At 45.6% G+C, this 23451-nt stretch overlaps 2 protein-coding genes across 4 annotated transcripts; both read left to right on the top strand.

The window, feature by feature from the left end:
* The first annotated feature begins 691 nt into the window (after nt 1–691).
* On the top strand, nt 692–6303 carry utp18 (UTP18 small subunit processome component). 2 transcript variants are annotated; one of them, XM_036148662.1, is made up of 14 exons: nt 692–1078; nt 1436–1593; nt 1670–1765; nt 2086–2156; nt 2233–2330; nt 3135–3260; nt 3328–3502; nt 3584–3684; nt 4072–4162; nt 4274–4397; nt 4517–4691; nt 4767–4909; nt 6049–6090; nt 6136–6303. In XM_036148662.1, the coding sequence occupies exons 1-13, from the start codon at nt 860–862 to the stop codon at nt 6071–6073; spliced, it is 1602 nt and encodes a 533-aa protein (XP_036004555.1). In that variant the 5' UTR covers nt 692–859; the 3' UTR covers nt 6074–6090; nt 6136–6303. The 2 variants fall into 2 exon arrangements, with proteins under 2 accessions (XP_036004555.1, XP_012712041.2); XM_012856587.3 differs by having other exon boundaries at nt 6049–6303.
* Nucleotides 6304–9134: 2831 nt separating this feature from the next.
* Nucleotides 9135–22919, top strand: LOC105920929 (E3 ubiquitin/ISG15 ligase TRIM25). 2 transcript variants are annotated; one of them, XM_036148659.1, is made up of 13 exons: nt 9135–9271; nt 13723–13837; nt 13915–14358; nt 16094–16198; nt 16280–16375; nt 17258–17491; nt 17602–17806; nt 17887–17976; nt 18059–18085; nt 19466–19492; nt 19583–19758; nt 21921–22076; nt 22281–22919. In XM_036148659.1, the coding sequence occupies exons 1-13, from the start codon at nt 9210–9212 to the stop codon at nt 22491–22493; spliced, it is 1950 nt and encodes a 649-aa protein (XP_036004552.1). In that variant the 5' UTR covers nt 9135–9209; the 3' UTR covers nt 22494–22919. The 2 variants fall into 2 exon arrangements, with proteins under 2 accessions (XP_036004552.1, XP_036004553.1); XM_036148660.1 differs by having other exon boundaries at nt 9240–9306.
* The last annotated feature ends 532 nt before the right edge of the window (nt 22920–23451 follow it).

The raw sequence follows: 23451 nt of genomic DNA on the forward strand, positions 1-23451 counted from the left end.
CAGAACAGTTGTTTTTAAGGTCTTAAGCTCCAGCCTAGTTGCAAGCAGGGTGTCAGACACTGGAATGACCTATAAATGTTAAAGAATATTTTCCAGGCATTTAAAAAACTGTGTGCATGCACAGTACGCAGAAATATAAAGGCATTATTGTTGGTGTGTAGTGTTAAGATCTACCGTATCCTGTCTGCGGTGAAACACCCTCGGTGGACCCAGCTCGTTTGTACCCTTCAGGCGACCCCCACTTACACATTACTTTGGATGCAAGACGCATGAAACAGACAAGTATACTTCAAGTTACTTTATCTACTAAAGGCAGAGAAACTGAGGCTCATGATTGTAGGCCTACATGTGAGATAGTGAAATAAATTTAAAGGAACAAACCACTTTATTAAAGTATAAAATGTATTAATTTATACATTTATTGGTTTGTAATACCACACGTCTCTTTTGTTTAAGAGCATAAAACAAAGTGTTTCAGCATGAAATCACATATTTATACATAATATGCCGTATGTGTGTCTGTTAAAAAGCATTTATTTATTAAATATGTTATTTAAACAACGTATTTCCGCATTAAAACAAGGTTTTCATTGTGACAACGTCCTGGTTTTCTGTGCAAAAGGCAGGAGGTTGTAGTTCTCCGCCTGACCGCCAGGTGGCAGAGTTTTATTTCCCTCCTGGTTTCAGAGGCCGAATCCCCGGAAACACGTGACCACGGCGAAGCGGAAAAACACAGGTCCGCCACATGTGTTGGAAAATCCTGCTGAACACAGAGAAAACCCTGGAAATCCGCCGTTTTTCCTGCGGGGTTTAAATCCTTTGGTTTCTGCGGGGACTCTGGTGCTCCTGGCGGGGAGACATGGACGGCGCCAACGTTATCAAGCTGCCGGGGACCGAGGACAAGAAGTCGGCCAAGAAGAGAAGCAAACCCTCGGGGTTCGACCCGGAGAGAGAGGAGCGGCTGCGACAGCAGAACCTGAAGAGGCTGGCGGTTCTGGGCCAGGAGGACGGTTCTGTGAAGCGGCTGGAGTCGCTGGTGTTCGGAGCCGAGGATGAGCTGCTGGAGCGGCTGATGGAGGTGATGCCGGCACCAGACTCCCCTGAGAAATCACACATTTTAACTGGCCACAGGTTTAAACAGAGGTTTACAGATAAACTCCTTTAATCAGACCAGAATGGCTGAATTTACGGTCCAATCATCTGGCGATTTATCATCCAGATTCAGCTGCAGCGTTTAAAATCTGCAAAAATATTTAATTTATATATGTTACTGAGGGGGAAAATATCTCTCACTGTTCAAATATTCTTATTTTTTATAAGGTTTTTAACTGTAATTTAATATCTAAATGTTTATTTAAATCACAGAGTTTATGAGCAGAACCAGGGTTTGTGTCCAGCGTGTTTCAGTTTTACCTGCTTCCTTCTGCTGCTGCAGGAGGATGGAGAGGAGCGGTCCAGTGGGATGATGCTGCTGCAGGAGGAGGAGGAGGAAGAGGAGGAGGAGGAGGACTCTGGTGGGGAGGAAGAGGCCCGTCAGCAGCTCCAGCCCAGGAAAGCTGCCTGGGTGGACGAAGACGACGAGCTGGAGGAAGAGTACGTGGCAGCGCCGAAGCTTTTCCGTCCCGTTTTCACCAATAAAGCGTTTAACTGATCTGCCCGTCTCCGTCAGGGTGGACATGAGGCAGCGTCACCGCAGCGGCCTGATGAAAGGAGCAGCAGAGGCCGTCATGTCCACACAGAAGCTGCAGCAGAGGATGAAGGAGCAGTGAGTCCGCACACCTGTTTACCTGCCGCCTCACCTGGCTGGACACACCTGAACGCCCGTTAGCTTAGCCAGACAGGGAGACGTTATTCAAACTGCAGCGCTGTTTCTAAAAAAGCTCTAAATCAGCCGCTGGTGGCGACATTAAACAAAACATGTTAAAGTAAATATCCTGTAAAGGAACAAACTGAAGGTTGCTGGGGGGGGGGCTGGAGGTCCTCAGCAGATCATTTCTTTGTTTCTCTTTATTTTGGCCAACCTGACGAATTAATTTGATCCGTTTGAAGAGTTTTCAGCGATAAATGAAAACTGTTTGGTCTCAGGTTCCAGAAGTCGATGGGAGGAACTCCGTCGTGGGCTCAGACCAGCGACCACAAGAAGAAGAAGAAGAAAGGTGAACGGTTACTATCCTGTAGCGTTTGGTTCTGTTCTGGTTCTGGTTCTGACTCGGGCTGTCTGTGTTCCTGCAGCTCATGATGATGATGATGAAGAGGAGGAGGACGACCTGCTGAGGAGGACGGGAAACTTCGTGGCGTCTTCAGAAAGCCTTCCCAGCGGCATCCTGAGGGTCAGCGAGTCCGAACCGTGACGGGTCGATCCCCGGCAGAACCGGACCTCTGCTGCTTGTTAGGGCTGAACAATTAATCGCATTTTCAATATAATCGCGATTTTAAAAAAAACGCGATTTCCAAATCGCAGAGTCTGCAATTTTTGGCTATGTAACAATCAGGGAATTAGACGCGTCCATTAGGTGTTGGTAAAATGTTTAAAGTGGGTTTGCCTCCACATGGAAGGGAAGACAGTTGCAGCAGTGAGATAATCTAATTTTATTACTTGTTTTAGAGTTTATATAATCATACATAGCATTAAGTACAGGTCAATCAGTTTAATACATAGACTTGTTTGTTGGTTGCACTTTATGTTCAACAAGGATTGATGTCCAAATCAACTAAAAGCTGTTCTCTTAAACAATATTCTGATCAATAGAAACATTAAAAGTTCATGTTTAAAATAGTCCTTGTTTACAAACATCTTTATTTAGAGGCCATTTTTGTTGCTTGTGGTTAATGCAGAGAAAAGTTAAAATTGCAATTTTGGTTGAAAAATATTGTAGGCAGAACGCAATAATTTCTGCTCTGAGTTTAGATGCTGCGGGTCTTTTAGCAACTAATCCACACGGCGAGGAAACAAAATGATTTGTTGTTTGTATATATTTAAAAAGACATGATAAATTAAACTGGGGGAAAAAAATTGCATTAAATCGCAATATTAAGAAAAAAATCGCAATTAGATTATTTTTTAAAATCGTTCAGCCCTACTGCTTGTTGCTGCAGGAACGGCGCGTTTAAGGTTCTGGTTCTGTGTCCTTCAGATGAAGAAGTGTCTTCACGCCAACAGCGCCCGTCCCTCAGAGGACAAGTTGACCACGGTCCAGTTCCACCCCTCCGCTCAGGTCGTCATGACGGCAGGAATCGACCAGTCCGTCTCCCTCTTCCAGGTACCGGCCCGATCCGGCGGCGGCCATGTTGGAGGAGGTCACGTGATTTAACCCGGTTCCCCCGCAGGTCGACGGTAAGACCAACCCGAAGATCCAGAGCATCCACCTGGAGCGGTTCCCGGTCCACAAGGCCCGGTTCAGCCTGGATGGAGAGACGGTGATCGCCACCAGTCTGAGGAACAGGATGTTCTACCTGTACGACATGATGGAGGGCCGCGTGGTTCCGGTCCCGTCCGTCCGGGGTCAGTCTCCCGCCAGCGCCCCCCAGAACGCCCGCCCTGCAGCGGCCCTTCACAATAAAAGCCTCTCCGTCTTGTGTCCAGGTCTGAATGAAGCCAGAGTGAAGGAGTTCTCCGTGTGTCCTGACGGGGGCGCTCTGCTGCTGACCGGCACCAACGGATATGTTCATCTTCTCACGCTGAAGGTGTGATGGGGTTCTGACTCCTGGCCCGGTCCGGTCCGGCCGGTTCCGACCCACAGCTGGAGCCGTACGGGACGCTGAGAACGCCATAAACCGCTAACGGCGGATATTTATGAAGCAGCTGCTTTAGAAACGGTCTTCTGATTGGCTGAGCTGCCGACCAATCATCTCCTCTGTAGCGTCTTAGCCCCGCCCCCTGGCTGTGAGGCTGAAGATGGCCGATTAAATAAATCAGACGTCACCTTCAAACTTATTAATCATAAACTTTAACTTGTGATTCAGAGCAAAACCAATCAGAGAAAATTTACCCGATATTTCATCAAAGTGTCGCTTTTAGTTTAATTTTATTAATTTAGCTTCTTATTCACGCTAACTTGGATTTCTCCTCAGACCAATGAGGTCGTCCGCAGCATGAAGATCAACGGTGACGTCAGCGGCGTCGCCTTCTCCCACGACGGCAGCAGAGTCTTCGTAAACTCAGGTGGGTCTGCGGCTTCTCCGCGCTCTGATGTCACCGCCGCCGGCTGTGATGTCATCGCTGCCGGCCGTGACATGTGACTCACCTGTGTGACTCACCTGTGTGCGTCTGCAGAGGAGGGCGAGGTGTACGTGTGGGACATGAGCAGCAGTCGGTGCGTCAGCAGGTTCACGGACGACGGCTGCGTGAAGGCGACGTCCATCGCCGCCTCGCTGAACGGCCGCTACCTGGCCTGTGGGTAAGCTCCGCCCCCTTACCTGGCGCCGCTTTCTGATTGGCTCAGAGGAGGGCTGTCGGGTGCTGCCCTCCTGAGGTCACATGATCCCGCCTCCATGCTGACCCTGGTCTCTGCCTCAGCTCTCAGGCGGGCGTGGTCAACATCTACTCCCAGGAGGCGTGTCTTAACTCGACCAATCCGAAGCCTCTGAGAGCCGTCATGAACCTGCTGACCTCGGCCACGGCGCTGAGCTTCAACCCCACCTCCGAGATCCTCGCCATCGCCTCGCGGGTGGAGGACGAGGCCGTGCGGCTGGTGAGCTGCTCGTGACGGTCACCGTGACGACGGCGCCGACCCGCGCTAACCCCTCCCCCACCTGTTTCTGCCCAGGTCCACCTGCCCAGCCTCACCGTCTTCTCCAACTTCCCCGTCGCCAAGAGGAAGATCGTCTATCGAGCCAGCTGCCTCGACTTCTCGCCACACAGCGGCTTCTTCTCATTGGCCAACAACAAAGGCAACGCCCCTCTGTTCAGGTCAGCCCACCAATCAGCTCCTCCGGTTGCAGCGGCACCGCCTGGAAGCTGCTGAAGAAGAAACGTTAAATTTTTTAAAGGTTTCCTCCGCAGGCGTTCTTAGAAAAGTTTAAAATAAAGCCCGGTCCAGATCGAGTGACGGCTTTCTGGACCGCACCGAGGCTCAGTGTTCAGCCGGTCCCTGACGGAACCAGGGAACCGGGTCCTGCTGCAGAACCTTGGCCCAACTCAAGCAAACCGACCCGTGAAAATTAAAACAGTTCCTGGTTTGACTTCCATCTTTAAGGCTGGTTGATTAATCAGAAACGCCCTCTAAATAACTTCAGTATCTAGACGGCCCGGTTCAAAGGTCCGATCTGTTCTGGTCAGAGGGATCGGGCCGTCAGAGTCCAGGTGAGGAGACGGCGTCTGCTTAGAGCTGAAATACTGAATGGATTTAAAGGGCCGGCGCACATAATTACAGACTACATGGTTGGTTCTGTTCTGACCCGAATCTGAGTTCCTGAAACTTTCTGACCCGAGGAACTCAGATTTATCTTGTAGTTCTGATGGTTCTGGATACTGAGAATAAAACCTCAAACTAATTCAACCTCAGATAATTCAAATATTACATCAGATCAATAAAAAGTAGATTTTTAACAGAACCATCAGGGTTCTGGTGACTCCTCATTCCTCTGCTCTCAGTACCGGTTCTGGGCTCCTGCATCAATGCAGCCTGAAGGGGACCAGCCTGTGGTTCTGGTGGTTCTGGTGTCTCTCATCTCTACGGGGTTCTGGTCAGGCCCGTTTGCTACGGCCAATCAAGCCCAGTACCATCACGGTCATTGGAGCAGCTTTGGTACCGTTGGCAGTGTGGGTCGGTACCGAGTTCTGCGTGTTTGCCGCCTCCTGACCCGGAGCCAGGAAACGCGACCCGTCTCCGTCTTCTTCGGATTTTTTTCTGGTTTGTGGAACCAGATAGTATCGTTTTCACGGCGCCTGCAGCCTGATGGTCCAAATGTCTCTGGTTCTGTTGTTCAGAACCAGAGACGCCGGGATCCGCTGTTTCTCTTTGAATGAAGCGTTATCTACGGATTACGGCCGCCATGGCGTCCGGAAATGGCGCCCTGCTCTGTGACTGACGCCATGTTTGTGTTCAGGTTGCTGCATTACCCGGACTTCTGAAGACCGCAAGAACCCCTGCAGAACCTCTGGATGCAGCAGCAGAACCTCTGGATGAACCAGCAGCAGAACCTCTGGATGAACCAGCACCAGCAGAACTGGACTCGGTGAAGGATCTGAAAGCCGTTCTGACTTTGGATCAGTCGGACCAACAGGAGACAGAACTCTGTGTTTGCCGTTAGTTTTTATGTTTGAATGATGTGGATTTATAAAAGGCTTTATAACAGAACCAAGTTGACCTGTTTGTTGTTGTTTTTTTATTGAATCCAGAACCAACGATTCTGTTCATAAATATAATCCTGATTAGTTTTAGTCTCTCTGTGTTTAAAAGTACTTAATCAGATTCACAGTTTTAGTCCAGTGACCAGAAAACATCTCGTTTTCCTTGAAAGAACCAGATTGGTTCTGATTGAAACCCAGAAACTCAACAGAACTGCAGCAGCAGGTTTTTTCCTGAAATTTTATTTCTCTGCATTTCTTACTGAGCTGAAGAAGTTCCTCACAGGAAGAAGACATCCAGGGAGGATCTAGTTCAGGCCCGTTGGGTCATTAAACAGAACAGGACGATTCTCTGAGTTTAAGTGTGTTAGCGACATGAAACTGATTAAATGGCAGTAAAAAGCTGTTTAGAGGCGCAGCTGATAGCACCAAGTCATTTATTTGGCAGCCGTCCCTCGTCCAGAGCAAGCATGTAGTGACAGTAGGAAGAAACTGGTACCTTTAAATGGAGGAACCCTCCAGTAAAACCCAAAATACCTAAAAGGAGAGCAGTAGGAGAACTCAGCAGAGTTAGTCTTAAAAGTAGACGGGGTGTCTGCCTCACGGACCAAAACTGGGAGTTGGTTCCACAGGAGAGGAGCCTGATAGCTAAAGGATCTGCCTCCCATTCTACTTTTAGAGACTCTAGGAACCACCAGCAGACCTGCAGTCTGAGAGCGAAGTGCTCTGTTAGGAACATACGGGGTAATCAGAGCTCTGATATATGATGGAGCTTGATTATTAAGGGCTTTATACGTTAGAAGAAGAATTTTAAATTCTATTCTTGATTTAACAGGAAGCCAATGAAGGGAAGCTAAAACAGGAGAAATATGATCCCTCTGATTGATTTTCATCAGAACTCTTGCCGCAGCATTTTGGATCAGCTGAAGGCTTTGAACTGCATTTTGTGGACTTCCTGATAGTAAAGAATTACAATAGTCCAGCCTTGAAGTAACAAATGCATGGACCAGTTTTTCAGCATCACTCCTGGACAGAATGTTTCTAATTTTGGAGATATTCCTGAGGTGAAAAAAATAAACTCTGGAAACCTGTTTAATATGAGATTTAAATTATATGTCTTGGTCAAAAATAACACCAAGATTTTTAACTTTATTACCAGAGGCCAAGTTAATGCCATCCAGATTAAGTGATTGATTAAGAACTTTATTTTTTGAAGACTCTGGCCCAAAGATTATAACTTCTGTCTTGTCAGAATTTAAATGCAGGAAATTTAAAGTCATCCAGCTTTTGATGTCATCAAGACATGACTGCAGTCGAAGTAATTGATTGGATTCATCAGGATTTATGGATAAATATAGCTGAGTGTCATCAGCATAACAGTGGAAATTAATCCCATGCTGTCTGATAATTTTGCCAATTGGAAGCATATATATAGTAAAGAGAATTGGTCCAAGGACTGAACCCTGTGGTACTCCACAAGTGACCCTAGAGTTTGAAGAAGATTTATTATTAACATGAACAAACTGGAATCTGTCTGACAGATAAGATTTAAACCAGCCTAATGCTTTCCCCTTAATCCCTACAGTATGTTCAAGTCTTTGTAGGAGAATATTGTGATCAACTGTATCAAACGCAGCACTGAGATCTAACAGGACAAGTATAGACACAAGTCCATTATCTAAGGCCATGAGAATATCATTAGTGACCTTCACCAGAGCTGCTTCAGTGCTATGATGAGCTCTAAAGCCTGACTGAAACTCCTCAAGTAGGTCATTACTTTGTAAATGTTCACAAAGTTGATTAGCAACTACTTTCTCAAGAATTTTAGATAACTAATGGGGTTTGGATATTTGCAGTTGTTTTCTTTAATGGATCATTTAAGGAAATGTGCTGACAGGGACATCTTGAGCTACACGATCAGTCAGCCTGACAATAAGCCGGTTCAGATTAACGTCCTCCAGGACTCAAACTGTTACGGATATTTGCGTTAAAACTAGAAATCAAACCAGCAAACCGTGACCACAGAGAAACCCGCCCCATCCGGCTCTGACCCCCACTGAGCATGCTCACACAGCGCTGCAGGAATGCCGGCGGTCCGGTCCGTCCTCCATCAGTCTGCAGCTGAGAGCTGACAAACACGCGTCACTCCCAAACCTGCAGCTCAGCGTCGCGCTGCTGCCCTCGAGCAAGGCAGCAGCCAGGGTCAAAGGTCACCAGAAAATGATTAGTAACATTACCTTGTTGTTGCATTTTTGTACATTTGACATTTTGTTTAACTTTTTACTTCTCAGACACCATGTTTCATTTCAAGGATTTTTTTTTACAATCACGCCGTTCTTACAAAAAGCTGTTTTAATCGGATATATTTCCTTAGTTTTATTTATTTTTCAGTTTACACATTCTTCAAATATTTTTAGTAACTGGAAGTCCTAAATATAGTTTTGAGCGTTTCTTTGCTGAATGGTTTCTCCAGCAAAGGTTGGAAAAACCAGGAGGAAGAAAACCCCAGAAAGTATTTTTAAATCCTGTATTTTTAAATTCTGTATTTTGAATTAATTTTTAATCAGAATCAAGTTTATTGCCAAGTAGGTTTGCACTTACAGGAATTTGACTTGGTGCTGATGGTGCAGACAACACAAATATAAATACAGAATCTAGAGCTATATATAGAGTTAAATCCTGGATTTTGAAATAATTTTTAATTCCTGTATTTTAAATACTTTTTAAATCCTGTGTTTTAAATACTTTTTAATTCCTGTATTTTTAAATCCTGTGTTTAATCCGAGCTTTGAGGTAAAACCGCTCTGCTGAAAGCCTGGAAACTTCAGACCAGCTTCAGGTCATTAAAACAACACCAAACAGGTGGAGCAGGTGTCTCCACCCACAGACTCACCTGGCCACTTTCTGGCCCCGCCTGCCGATGACGTCACAGACCGGACTTTCAGGGTTTGGGCAGAAACTGAGCGACTGGCGGAGGAGAAGGTAAGAAATGTCTGCAGCCTTTCAGCTGATTTCTGGTGAGTTCGCCTTTAATTGGTGTGGAAATGTGAAGCGGGTGTTTTCTCGGGGAGAACGGTCCGGTTCTGGAACCAGACGAGCTTTCTGAAGGGTTCGGGGGTTGGAATGAGCTCCAGAAGCTTCCAGCTGGAGCTCACCTGTGGCCCAGGTGTGTTGCTGGGAGGAAACAGCTGCTGATCTGTGGAGGATTACTGTCGGTGTCTTTGGAAATAAAGCCCTCTGGGCTGAAGGAAGCCACAGTGCGCCTGTTCTGGTTGGTTCTGACCAGAACAGGACCTGGACCCTCGGAGACCTGCTGAGGAACAGGAGACTAGTTGGACCGGGTTCTGCTCAGGTCCCTTAGCAGCAAATATGTTATCAGAAATGTTAAAATCTGCTGATCCAACAGAGTTTTTCTAATTTTCCTCACCGTGACCCAGACGTGTGTTCTGAATCTCTGGTTCTGGTTTTCTGACGGACTGCAGGAGATGCTGGTTGGACCTTAGAGGGTTCCCCCCAGGTTCTGTCCATTGGGCAGGAGATGATCAGCGCTCCTGATCTCAGATGTTCTCCTTCAGGTTCTGGTTCTACAGAGCGGTCGGGAAGCATTTACCACCTTCACGGATTTATTCTCTTTCTACTCATTTGTCAGTCGTAAATGTTTTGGGTCATCAGGTTCCTTTTGATATGAGAAGAAGACAACCTGAGTAAAAACAAAAAGCAGTTTTTAAGTAATTTCTTTCCGACCCAACCGGATTTTACCTTAAAAAGTCCCCCCCCCCCCCCAAACCAACAGGTCAGGCAGCAGCATCTCCATCAGACTGAAGTCCAGACTTTGACTAGGCCAATCACTGGTGGACTTTCAGATGTTCTTTGGATCACAGAACCCAAATGATCCGACGATCCGGTTCTCCTTCAGGTCCAGAAGCAGCAGATCAGCCCAGATCATCACACTACCACCACCGTGTTTGGCTGCAGGTGTGATGTTCTGGTTCTGAAACTCTCGGTTTCACACCCAGTGGAACCAGCAAACCATCTGAAAACAGCTTTTTGGATTTTCTCAGGTTGTCTTTGTCTCATATTAACGTTTATTTTTGATGGGCTGGAACATTTAAATGGGACAAAGAGCAGCAATAAGAACTGGATCAGAACCGAGTGAAAATAGCAGCCAAAGTCCACAGAACATCTAGAGACAGGACCTGCAGAGGAATCTGACGGGAAAGGAAAATTAAATAAAACAGAAATGAACAATAACCGCGTGTTGTTGATGGAAGAGAAGCACAAATCAAACTTCCCATAAAAGCCGTTTGAGTTTTTCACCCTGAACCAAACAGGAAGTTCTGCTCATGTCATGCAAATGCTTGTGAAAAACGTGCGCAGGTACCTGCAGACATGAGGAAGTTATCACCTGCCTGCAGGTGAGACTGTTCTGGAACCAACTTCACTCACAGTTTGGTGATTTTCTGAGCTCTTAATTTGAAGAGTTCCAGTTTCAAAACAAGCTTTTAACTTTAGTTAATTATAATTCAGGCTAAATGGGAACCATTCCTGACCCGTGAGCATCAGAACCTTCTGCTGAGCTCTCAGGTCCATCTGTTTCTGTAGTGCTTCCTGTAGGAGGTCCGGCAGGATAAACAGAACCTCCAGATTCTCCAGAACCGTCCAGAGGTGAAATCTCCTGGGGGGGAATGAGAGAGTGGGCGTGTCTGTCTGCACTCTGGGCTCTGATTGGACAGAAAACAGGAAGTCCTCCAGCAGTGGGAGACACGCTTAAACGTTTAATGATGGTTCTGGTGGAAAGGCTGGCTGAGCTATGGAGGTCCAAACAGGACTGGGTTCATAAATGCTGATGCAGTCAGAATCTTTTTATACTTCAGAAACATTTCCTAATTTCTGAGGATCAGAGGTCAGAACCGCAGATTTGGGTTTTCTTCCTGATGAGCCACGGGCCAAACTAATACCACAGAATCATTAATGTGCTGAACATGTGCGGTTCTCCAAGGTGACCGGCCAGCTTGCTGATGGAAAAATTATCTTTATATAAATATAAACCATAAAATGACAGAATCTGGAAAAGACCTCCAACTGCTGGTTTTGGGTTTTTCTGCTTTATTAAAATGTAAATTAATAAGCCTGCATCTGACATCATCACGTGACACATTTCTGGGCTTTAGTTGAATATTTTTATATAACTCTCAACTGAATAAATCCCCCATCAAACATGCAGTTATAAAAACATCCAGAACCAAACCTGAATCCACAGCAGAACCTCAGAGAGGGAAAGGAAAGAATGCAGCAAGATACAAGACGAGACAAAACTAAAACGCTCAGCTGATTTTATGTAGAAACGCGCAAAATAATTAATAATTTTTAACATTTTCACAATAATGATCTGAATCATTAATCCGATTTGCTCAAAATAAACTCCAATTAACTAATTAACTTCACAAGCCTCCTAATTAGTAACCAGAGTCCTGCTGTGTGAAAGAACCTCAGTATAGATGCAGATGTTCTGTGACGTCTCAGAGGTTTGTTAGAGAACCGAGGGAGGACCGAGGAGCGCAGCAGGGAGAACTTTCTGCAGAAGTTTAAAGACTCATGTGGAGGAACGTTCTCTGTCCATTTTCTGGCCTACATGTGAAACGCTGTGGTGTAAATCACCTGGAGGACGGCGTCCCCACGCTGAAACACGGCGGTGGCAGCATCATGCTGCAGCGACGCTTGAAAAGGACGAGCTGAGCTGAGCTGGTGGAGATGAACCCAGAAGACCTGCAGCCTGAGGAGGTTCTACTGAGTTCTGACTCAGAGGGGCTGAATGCAAATGCATGCCACACTTTTCAGATTTTTATTTGTAGAAATCTGACAAAGACAATCTTAAGCTTCACAGTTCTGCACCAGTTGTTCGGTCGGTTTGGGCTTCAGCTGAAGATTCTGCTAGAACCTGGTGTGGGCTTTAAAAGCGACGGGTTTTAGAGAAGAACCGAAAGGGTCCAGCTTGACCCAGTCTCCCTGAAGGTGATGATTCTGTTCATTGTTCCCTGAGAACAAAGACCTCAAAGTTATCTGGAGTCCGTTTTACTCCAGTCTGCATAGTTTGGACTTTAAATCGTTTGCAGCTGATGATGCCGTCGCCTGCAGGATGTCTGGACCACATCTGGGTCGGATTACATGCGTTAGGCGGTCCAAACCAGAACCAGAACTAGAATAAAGGACTAGAACATAAAATTGTCAGATAATAATATACAACTGAGAGATTTGAACAATTTATGACCATTTATCTCCATAATTTTATTAACTACAACAAATAAAATGGCTTTCATGGATGAAATCTGCTGTGAACCAGAACTTTACATCAGAACCCATCGGGCTGACTCACCTGCTGAGGGTAGCCAATCAGGAACGGAGTTTGGGTCACCTGGGAGTTGTGACATCACTCAGCAAAGAGCCAATCAGAGTTCTTCCTGTCTGACACCAGGGAGCTTCCCAGACAGGATTTTCCTCTCGGCTGAAACAAGAAGTCTGCTGAGTTCATCATGAAACCGTAGATTTGACCGGAGGATGAAACCAGAATGAAGTCTCAGTGATGCGTTCTGGATTCTGATCTAAATAAGAGGAAATAAGGTGAACTGTCATGTTCCTCGTTTAGTCTGTTCTCTGTAGGGAGCAGAGATGCTTTATTTTGGCTAAACCACCAGTTTTATTGGTCTAAAGATGTTTGCAGCAGAGCGAGGAGACGTTAACGATGACGGACCTGGACTGAAGGTTGGCTTCACGCTCACCTGGTTTCTGTCCGCCACCATCAGCATGCTGCCCAGGGAATTAATATCCACCGCTATGCTGACGACACTCAGCTCTACCTCCAGATGTTCCCCCTCTGCCAGCCTGACCCGTCTCAGCTCCAGCCTGGAGGAGATTAAAACTTCCTGCAGCAGAATGGATCACAAACAGAAGCCATTCAAACCAGAAACTCTAAATCAGGGGTTCTGAAACCTTTGGTGGCCAGGGACCCTTTAGCAGCGGTAAAATAAAGGACCCCTTTAGATTCCTTAATGCTGATAATATTTTAACAGCCTTTTGTACTGTGAAATACATTAGGAATTATGTATGTTTAAAAAAAAAAGATTTATCTATCTATCGATCGATAGATAGAAGACCTGGTGCAGTTGTTTTCTTTAATGGATCATTTAAGGAAATGTGCTGACAGGGACATCCTGAGCTACACAATCAGTCAGCCTGACAATAAACCGGTTCAGATTAACGTTCTCCAGGACTCAAACTGTTACGGATATTTATGTTAAAACGAGAAATCAAACCAGTGTCTGAAAACTTCCCTTTTAGAAAGAAATACTCTGCCTAGTTGTTTTTATGTTTCATGTTTGTTGTTTTTATGTGTTTGCATTACAAACTAAATGTATTATTATTATTGTCATCATTAGATCTTTGACGATGGCGGAGGCAGAGATCTTCTCAGAGCAGGAGCTCACCTGCTCCATCTGTCTGGACCTGTTCACTGATCCCGTTTCTACCCCCTGTGGACACAACTTCTGCCAGGTAAGCTCCTCCTGAGGCGGTGGTGGGTCACCGCCGAGCTTCTGCTGGACTCACCTTTGACCTCTGCGTCCCTGCAGGCGTGCATCGGGGGGTACTGGGCGTCCAGCTCGGTCTGCACCTGTCCTCTCTGCAAGCGGCAGTTTGACGAGCGTCCCCAGCTCAGCATCAACAAGGTGTTCGCTCTGATCGCGGACAAATACAAACAGACTCGTTACGGCGCCACGGGATTCTCGCCGCCCGTCCAGAACGGCTCGCTGGACGCCATGGACGACGGCAGGAGCACCAACCCGTTCCTGTCGCCGCCGCCCCCCGCCGTGGCTCCGGAGGACGTGGTGTGGTGCGACGTCTGCTCAGGTGTCAAACAACCTGCCGTCAGCTCCTGCCTCACCTGCACCGCCTCCTACTGCAGCGAGCACCTGCAGCCTCACTACAACACCCCCTTCTACGCCAAGCACCCGCTCATGGACCCCCAGGAGGCCCTCAGGGGCCGCACCTGCTCCATGCACCGCCGCCTGATGGAGGCAAGCGCACACACACACCACACCAGAACCACTTAGAGCAGGGGTGTCAAATATACGGCCCGCGGGCCGCATCCGGCCCACCGAACAATTTAGTCCGGCCCTGTGGCTAAATGCATTATCATTATAAAATGTTTTTTTTTTTGTTTTTTTTTTAGTGTCCTGTCTGGCAATGTGGCAATAAGAATTGTTGTCTTAATGCCAAAAAGAGCTCATCAGATTTGACTTTCACAAGTGGAGCAGTATAGTGCTCCGCTTGATTTATGAATGTGAATAGTTTTATTATAATTCATGCGGGGAATATCTCAAATGATATTGACACTACAATGGGAAAGTAGGAGAGGAAAGGAAGAACAAGAAGAGAAAAAACAAAAGGTGAAAGAAAGAGGAGATAAAAGGAAGAGAATGATAAAACAATTATTGAAAAAAACATGTACTTCGTTTAATTGAAAATATGCAGTTCCTATATTGTCCACGAGGGGCGCTGTGTTTTAATCAGCAGATTAAGCTTCAGGTGTGGAAAAATTTAAATTATTTCTTAATTTTTATCTGTTTGATGTATTTTGTCATGTAGGACAGTTTTTTTAACTTCTAAAAAATGTGAATAAATGTTTTTCAACATTGTACAATCACTGTGATCAGTTCTTATGCATAATGCACAAGTAAATGTTTAACTGAGTAAAAGTATGGTTGAAATTGCACATACTTTTCTTAAAAACGCTGAGGTTATTCATAATATATTGTGTAAAAGTGAAATTAATTTAATATAAAAATACACTTTTATTAGTTCTATTTAATCTTGCAATGAGTTTACTCGTGTGGCCCTCTTGAGATCAGATAAAGCTGAATGCGGCCCCTAAACCAAAATGAGTTTGACACCCCTGATTAGAGCGTAGTGACTGCGAGGTGCCATCTGGTCCGCTAGTTTCTGCATTTCAGCCTCCAACACCTTCCAGGAACACGGTTCAGGTCAGACGTTCCTTCATGACGGACCCACGCCGCCCTGCTGGGAAGGACTCCTGTCCAACGAGTCAGGACTTCAGGCAGACCTCTGGATCGAGGTTCTCCATCATCATGGTGAAAAACGATGGAGGTCCCTGGAGAAGATGTGGACCTGGAGGCAGCAGATGTTGCTCCAACATCTGCTGCTGGACCTTCCTGCGTCGCTGCCGCCATCAGAGACGAGGAGAAGATCCGACCTGCTGCTTCTCACCAAACATCTGGAGGAACTGCTCCATGCATGTTGGTTTTTCACGCTGAGCAGAAGAAGAAACATTCCAGCCGCTCTGTGAGGAACTCGTTTCAAACGTCCTGAAACCGCTCAGATGTTTCCTGAGAATGTGTTCCAGCCTGAAATGCAGAAACTGACAATTTCAGCCCAAACAAAATGAAGGTCCAGAGATAATGCAGTGATGAGGCATAACATTATCTGATAGGAAGAACCAGCATGAACCTTCGCAGCAGTTTCAGCTGCAGAACCTTGTCAGTTGGACCGGCCAGCGTAGAGCTTCGGCTTTGGACCCGGTTCTCCACCACAGTTTGGTTCTCGTTGTCAAACCTCAGGCTGGGATTGGAACCCAGGACCTTGTTGCTGCAAGGCAACAAAATAGCCGGTTTCATTTGCTGAAGTAATAATCATCTGTAGTCCGTGCTGCGGGTGGTCATAATGTTACGCCTGGTTCTGGTTCTCTGACTCTGAGGTTGGAGGCGTCGTCTGACTCCGTCTCTGTGTCTGCAGGTCTTCTGCAGGACGTGTCAGCACTGCATCTGCGCCATCTGCTTCCTGGAGGAGCACCGCACCCACAAAACCGTCTCGGTCCAGACCGAGAGGCTGGCCAAGCAGGTAGAGAGGACCGGACCGGCCCGGTTCGCTCCGCCGGTTCCTCCTCGCCGTTCTCACGCCGCTCTCCGTCTGTGTGTCCAGAAACAGGTGGCGAAGACCGAGCAGGAGATCCTGAACCGCATCAAGGAGAAGGAGATCCGTCTGGGCGACCTGAGGAGGAAGCTGGAGGGCGTTCAGGTCCGACAGGGTTCTTAGATCCAGTGGTTCTGATCCAGTCCTGGTTCTGTAAAACACTCAGACTTTCCTGGAATATTTCATGCTGGTCTTGAGACTTTCTTTAGGAGGAGGACCGTTTGTTCAGGACTGGGTCAGAACGGTTCTGACCTGTGAATGAACCACTGAGCTATATAATACACTGGAGTGCTAATCACCGTCTGTTTGAACGAGTCGCTTTGAAGCCACCAGCCGCCATATTGGTACTCCCTATTTCCCCCCAGTAACTAGGGAATATGTGAGCTACAGCATCGAATAACGAGGATTTTCTCATGTTCAGGGGGGGCTTAAAACTTTTAAAATGTCAAATGCCATATACTTTATGTTATGTTCTAAAACTATCAAGTACTGAGAAAGTCATGTGCTGAAATATTTAGCATTTTATTTATTTAATTATATATATATATATAACATTTATAAATACATAAATAACAATATACAAAAACATATATTTACATATATGTATACATATATATACGTATATATATATATATATATATATATATATATATATATATATATATATATATATATATATATATATATATATACACACATACTTATATATACATATATATATTTAATATGAATAATGTCTAATATTTCAGCACCTAATTTCCTAGTAGTTGATAGTCTTAGTACATCCACTGACTGTAGAATTACCTGTGAAACGTTTTCACACAGCCAGAAAACTGCTTGTTGTTGCAACCAAATCCTGTAGGATTCTGTGAGAGTAGGGAGTAGCAAGATGGCGGCCAGTGACTTCAGTTTGTCGGCAAAATCAGCACTCCAGTGTATAATATAGCTCAGTGGAATTAACCGGTTCTCCGTTTGTTTGGCTCTCAGAACTACGCGGACAGAGAACGAGGCGACGTCGAGCACCTTCTGGACGAGGTGACCGGCTCACTGGACCGGATCCGGACTCAGGTGGTGGGCGGGATCCAGACCCAGCTGGAGGCGGTGATGTCGAAGGGGGAGGGGCTACTGGGCCGTCTGGAGGCGGAGCTTAAACAGCTGACGGACAGGAGGGCCACGCTGGAGGGCCAGGCCATCAGCCAGGACCACATCAGCTTCCTGCAGGTGGGAGCGGCTCGTCAGATGTTTCAGGTGTTCAACCGAGGAGGAGAAGTAAAACGCATCTTTTCTTTTTCTTCTTCTTCTTCTTCTTCTTCTTCTTCTTCTGGTCTCAGAGCTTTGACGAGGCCACGGCTCTTCAGGAGGACGACCAGGACGAGGACGAGTACGAACAGGGCGACTTTTCCCTTCACTTCCAGCTGGACGACGTGAAGAGCAGTCTGTCCGACGTCAAGATCAAGATAGACGAAATCTGGATGGGGGAGGTCCGTCCCAGAGCTCCCAGAGGTTCTCGAGGTTCCACCACCTCCAAAGACTCCTGTGAGTCCAACGTTTCCGGACGGATCGCTTCCGGGTCAGAGGTCAGAGTCTGAACGGTTTCTTTGACGGCTCTGTTTCAGTTTCGCCGGGCGACCTGGTGGCAGCGGAGAGCATGATGAGTCTGAGAGGAAGCAAAGGGTCTCTGAGGATGAGCCAGTGGTCTCTGAAAGGTGAGCCAGGTCCAGGAGGTTCCTTTGACTCATGAAGTTCTTGTTGTACCGCAGCTTTCTGACTGCTTTCCATTCCCCACAGACATGAAGAAGACCAAACATGTTTCAGGTACGTAGATTCAACAGTTTTATCCTTTAAGTTGAGCTTGACTCAGAAAAACGTTCAAGTTGATCATCATTGTCCCACCGAGAAGATTAGAGTTTAAATACCACAGCTGGAGACCCCTGCACACATAAATTCACAGGGGCGGTTCTAGACAGGGGCCCATGCCCTTGTAGAAATGGTTCTGGCCCCTGTTATGGCCCCTGTACTAAAGACATGATAATAAATACACTTCTGATAATTATTTGCAATGGCAAAGAAAACATAACTGATTGGTCACTTTGACCAATATTATTTTTTACCTATACAGTTTTACTCTAAAAAGAATTTAAAACTTAAGATGTTTCACGTTTGGCTTATGAGCTGGAGGCAAATTTTTAACTGCTAGATCAGGGGTCTTAAACCTGCAGTTCCAGAGCCACACGTGGCTCACTTAATATTATTACATTATATTAATATATTATATTATTATTATATTTATTGTTTTTTAAAGTTTTTTGTTCTGTGCCCCTGTGAAAAAACACTGGCCCCACCTTGGCCCCCCTGGTAAATTTGGTCTAGAACCGCCACTGCAAATTCAAAACTGGAGCTTTCTGAAACGTGAGTCGTTTTTCCCAGAACTTCATTTCATCTGGTCTGAGCTGGAGTTTAGGCCACCACACTGCAAAAACAGGTCTAAAAATAAGTAAAATGTTCTTAAAATTAGTGTTTTTTGTCCTAGATTTGAGCAGGTAAATAAGATTACCTGCCAATGGAATGAGTATTTTGACCCCTAAAATAAGATAATTAGATCTACTGCACTTGAAATAAGATGATGGAGATGAGTTGTTCCTATTTTAAGAGCAAAAATCTTATTCTATTGGCAGATCATCTGTTTTACCTGCTCAAATCAAGGAAAAATACACTAATTTTAAGAACATTTTACTTATTTTTAGTTCCGTTTTTGCAGTGCAGGGGAGGAAATGCAGTTTTGGGAAACGGGTTTGTCGCAAAAATTAGAAAACGGTGAATAAATTCAATATTTTTGTGGCTCACGTCAGAGAGTGAAAGCCGTAAATGGATGAATTAAACCCTGAGTTAAATATTTCAAGCCTTTATCTTTTGTAATTCTGATAATAAGGACTCAGAGGATGGAAACCCAAAATTCAGTGTCACGGAAATCTAGAATATTGTGAAAGATTAAATATGGGAAAGTATTTAATCAGCTGCAGGTCCTCCAAGCAGCTGCTGCACACTGCAGCCCAGCAGCCTTTAAGAGTTTAATTGAACTGATCAGTGGTTGCCAGAACAACTAGATTTAAAATGAGCTGCAGGTTCTCACTCTGACGACTAAAGGAAGTTAACTTCTGGATTCTGATCTGAATGTTTTTCCGTGTTCTGTTTTAGGACTGAAGAAAGCCCGGCTCTACATGGGTAAGCTGGACCTCTGGATGTTGTTGCCGTATAATCTCTCTGTTATCAGAGACCAGGCAGCAGCTAAACGTTGCCCTGTGGTTTCTTCAGAGGACGTGACGCTGAACCCAGTGACGGCGTACCCTTTCCTCATCCTGTCAGAAGACCGCAAGCAGGTGAAGAGAGGCGAGAAGCTGCAGTTCTTCAGGAACAGCAATCAGAGGTTCGACGTCTGGTCTTGTGTCCTCGCCAAGGAAGGCTTCAACTCGGGACGACACTACTGGGAGGTGAGGAGCAGACCTCCACGGCGTCTGGCTGGACACCACCAGGAGACGAGGATCAGACCGATGGGGTCAGAGTCAGGGGAAGGTTTAGGTAGCGGGTCAGGATCTGAGGGGACCCTCCAGAGAGAGGCTCCTAAAGCAGCTCAGGACCTTGGTGGTCTTGTTGTGCCAACTGTTCGACAGTCAGGACGTTGGAGAGGGTCCAAGAACACTGCAAAAACGGAACTAAAAATAGGTAAACTTTTCTTAAAATGAGTGCACCTGTCCTTGATTTTAGCAGGTAAATAAGATGATCTGCCAATGGAAAAAGATTTTTGCACTTAAAACAGGAACAATTCATCTCCATCGTCTCATTTCAAGTGCAGGATGTCTAATTATCTTATTTTAGGGGACAAAATACTCATTCCATTGGCAGATAATATAATCTACCTGCTCAAATCAAGGACAAAAAATTTAATTTTAAGAACATTTTACTTATTTTTAGGTCCGTTTTTGCAGTGAAGGTCCAGGTCTGCACCACTGAGCTATATTATCCACTGGAGTGCTAATCACCGTCTGTTAGAACGAGTCGCTTTGAAGCCACCAGCCGCCATATTGGTACTCCCTATTTCCCCCAGTAACTAGGGAATATGTGCGCTACAGCATCGAATAACGAGGATTTTCTCATGTTCAGGGGGAGCTTAAAACTTTTAAAATGTCAAATTCCATATAGTTTTATGTTATGTTCTAAAAATATCAAGTACTGAGAAAGTCATGTGCTGAAATATTTTGCATTTTATTTATTTAAATATATATGTTTAACATTTATAAATATATAAATAACAATATACAAAAACATATATTTACATATGTGTATACATATATATACATATATACATATACACATACTTATATATATATATATATATATATATATATATAATATGAATAACATGTAAAATATTTTAGCACCTATATTCCTAGTAGTTGATAGTGTTAGTACATCCACTGACTGTAGAATTACCTGTGAAACGTTTTCACACAGCCAGAAAACTGCTTGTTGTTGCAACCAAATCCTGTGGGATTCTGGGAGAGTAGGGAGTAGCAAGATGGCGGCCAGTGACTTCAGTTTTTCGGCAAAATCAGCAATCCAGTGTATTATATAGCTCAGTGGTCTGCACGGCTTGTCTGGTATTGGGATCTTTTCATGAGTAGAGAAATGTCTGAAGATGAACATCAGCTCCTGCTGTGAGGTGGGATCTTGTCTGACTTTATTCCGGCACCAGAACCTCTCTGAGGATTTATAATAACTGATGAGATGCAGTGGTTTGGGTTCTTGTCAAACACTCAATGTAACTAAGAGCTGCTAGAGATGACAGGGAGGAACAAACGGACGCATTAGGCCCCAGAGGAGAACATAAATCTAGTGGAGAGCTAAATTCTTCCTGCAGATACGGACAAGGTGCTGAGGACCTGATCAGGACCGCATGGCGTAGGATGGCGGTGAAGACCCGGCTCTTAGGGCATGTTGGGTATCTGGACGTTATCTTAGGAGGACGAGGCAGCGTTACACTCTGGGTGTTGTGGGTCCAGCTCTATTAGTTGAAGCCTGAGATTTTGTCATGGTTTGGAACTCGTTAAAAACGATTATCGTCGAGGGCCGAGGTCTAACGGAGCGTCAGGGTGAGGATCTCATGGCGTATGGATCTTACCTAGTAGGAGATCGTGGTCAGGCTGGACGGGTTTACGGGGGACGGAGGTGAACGTTAATGTGTGGTCCGTCTCTTCTTTAGGATTCAGTCAGAGCAACATGAACGTCGGCTCTAATTGTTTTGATCCCTCAGGATGAGAGACATCTGACCCTGTAGGAGATTAAGATTCGCTCTGATTTAAGATGAAAGTTACAGTTTTGTTCGTTTGTTGAAGACAAGCGTCCAGAAGTGAGTCAAGATCCGTTTAAAAGTCAGAATCTGGTTCTGGTTAGAGATCTGACTTTCGTTACAGGTTTTGGAATCAGGCTCAAAACTTTCTTAAGGTTCAAAATCTTTTCGTTTGTTTCCATCTTGCTGTGATTCAGGATCTTAACGAGGACAGGAATCTGTAGCTCTCTGGATGAAGGGATGAGGATGGGGGTCTGTAACCGTTCCCCTGACGCAGGCTCCTGAACCCTGGGTTCTGTCTTGCAGGTTTCAGTTGGCGAGAGCAAGGACTGGAAGCTGGGCGTGGTCAGCGAGTCGGCCCAGAGGAAAGGCCTGTTTGACATGAGTCCCACCAGCGGATACTACGGCATCTGGTGGAGCGGCAGCCAGCTGAGGGCGCTGACGCCCCCCCCTCTGACCAAGGTCCACCTCCAATCAAAAATGACAATTTTAGCTGATAAAATAAAGACTTAAATGTTGAAATAATGAGTTTTCAGGCACGTTTCTGTCTCAGGAACGTATAAATACGTTGTGTGTTGTGTTTATTTTTAACCATTGCGGCTAAAACACAATAAACCAATAAAAGGCAGAATCTCACGCCTGCTGCTCTCTGTCGCCGCCCTGCAGGTGAAAGGACACCATCCCAAGCTGCGGCAGGTGGGCGTCTTCCTGGACGTGGACGAGGGTCAGGTCTCCTTCTACAACGTGAAGTCGGGCACTGAGATCTACAGCTACCACACCAACGCAGAGTTCACAGAGAGGATGTTTCCTCTGCTCGGCACCGGAGACAAGGAGGTGCCTCTGATCCTCGCCACCACCCAGCAGCACAACCTGGCCTGAGGGGAACCGGACCAGAACCGGGCCCCGGACTGGAATGAGGCCCGGATCCAGAGCTTTGGGAAGAGGAGAGGAGGCAGCGTGGACCTCCTGAACATGGAGACGTTCTGTGAGGAAGACCAGCGATGAAACGCAGGGGAACCGCTGCCTCCTTCAGGAAGATGTAGATATTTCATGGATCGGATTGCTTTAACAAAACATGTTCAGAAAAAAAAAAAAGATATAAATCTAAACACTGACATAAATCAAACCTGTGAGCGGTACGAAACAGCAGAACCACGAGCCGGAACGGATCCATTTTACTTCACACATCAGAAACTCACTGAGAACCGATGTTTTGTTTAAAGACTAAAGCGGTGATTTATACGTTAAAATTAAAGTTTATGTAGTTATCACGTAGAGGCACGGCGTTGTTGGTTATGGAAGCCCTTTGTGCCAAGAAGAGGTAAAGATCTTTGGTAAAAACACTTCTGTTCAGTTATTTGGGTGGAAATGTGGACGTTTTTCCTGCTGAAATAATAAAATATGAAAAGTGAAACCTGTGGCAATGTAAAGATTTTATCAAAAAAACCTACAAAATGCAATAAAATTTGTTTTTAAGTTAAAGTTTTGATTCATATTTTGATGTTTTGCCTAAATATTTTCAGGAATTGATGTGAACTACGGGTTAATAAACGGAAGGAAACTGTTTTTTACAGTAAAACTGATGTGGAAACAGGAAATGAAGCTCTGAGACGAACCCAGTCCCAGTTTTTACTGCCGCTGACCTGAAATCCTTCAGGACTCTAATATTTGCAGTTTGCTCAGAGTCAACAGAGCTTGGTTGTTCTCTGCAGATGTTCATTGGTGGACCTTCAGAGATGTTCTGCAGACCTTGGCTGGGTCCAGTCTGCCCGTCCTCCTCTGGGATCGACGTCTTTTAATCCACACAGCTGCTGCTCGCTGCGTATTTCCTGAGACG

The sequence above is a fragment of the Fundulus heteroclitus genome, chromosome 16 (assembly GCF_011125445.2).
Source record: "Fundulus heteroclitus isolate FHET01 chromosome 16, MU-UCD_Fhet_4.1, whole genome shotgun sequence".
In the NCBI taxonomy this organism is placed as follows: domain Eukaryota; kingdom Metazoa; phylum Chordata; class Actinopteri; order Cyprinodontiformes; family Fundulidae; genus Fundulus; species Fundulus heteroclitus.

What these genes read in the sequence shown, in the direction of transcription:
- LOC105920929 (XM_036148659.1), top strand. Translation starts at nt 9,210, where the DNA reads ATGACGTCACAGACCGGACTTTCAGGGTTTGGGCAGAAACTGAGCGAC. An exon ending in ACCACATCAGCTTCCTGCAG is followed by an intron (nt 17,492 to 17,601) that starts GTGGGAGCGGCT and finishes TTCTGGTCTCAG; the next exon opens with AGCTTTGACGAGGCCACGGC. An exon ending in GAGCCAGTGGTCTCTGAAAG is followed by an intron (nt 17,977 to 18,058) that starts GTGAGCCAGGTC and finishes CATTCCCCACAG; the next exon opens with ACATGAAGAAGACCAAACAT.
- utp18 (XM_012856587.3), top strand. Translation starts at nt 860, where the DNA reads ATGGACGGCGCCAACGTTATCAAGCTGCCGGGGACCGAGGACAAGAAG. An exon ending in TTCCCAGCGGCATCCTGAGG is followed by an intron (nt 2,331 to 3,134) that starts GTCAGCGAGTCC and finishes TGTGTCCTTCAG; the next exon opens with ATGAAGAAGTGTCTTCACGC. An exon ending in AGTCCGTCTCCCTCTTCCAG is followed by an intron (nt 3,261 to 3,327) that starts GTACCGGCCCGA and finishes GTTCCCCCGCAG; the next exon opens with GTCGACGGTAAGACCAACCC.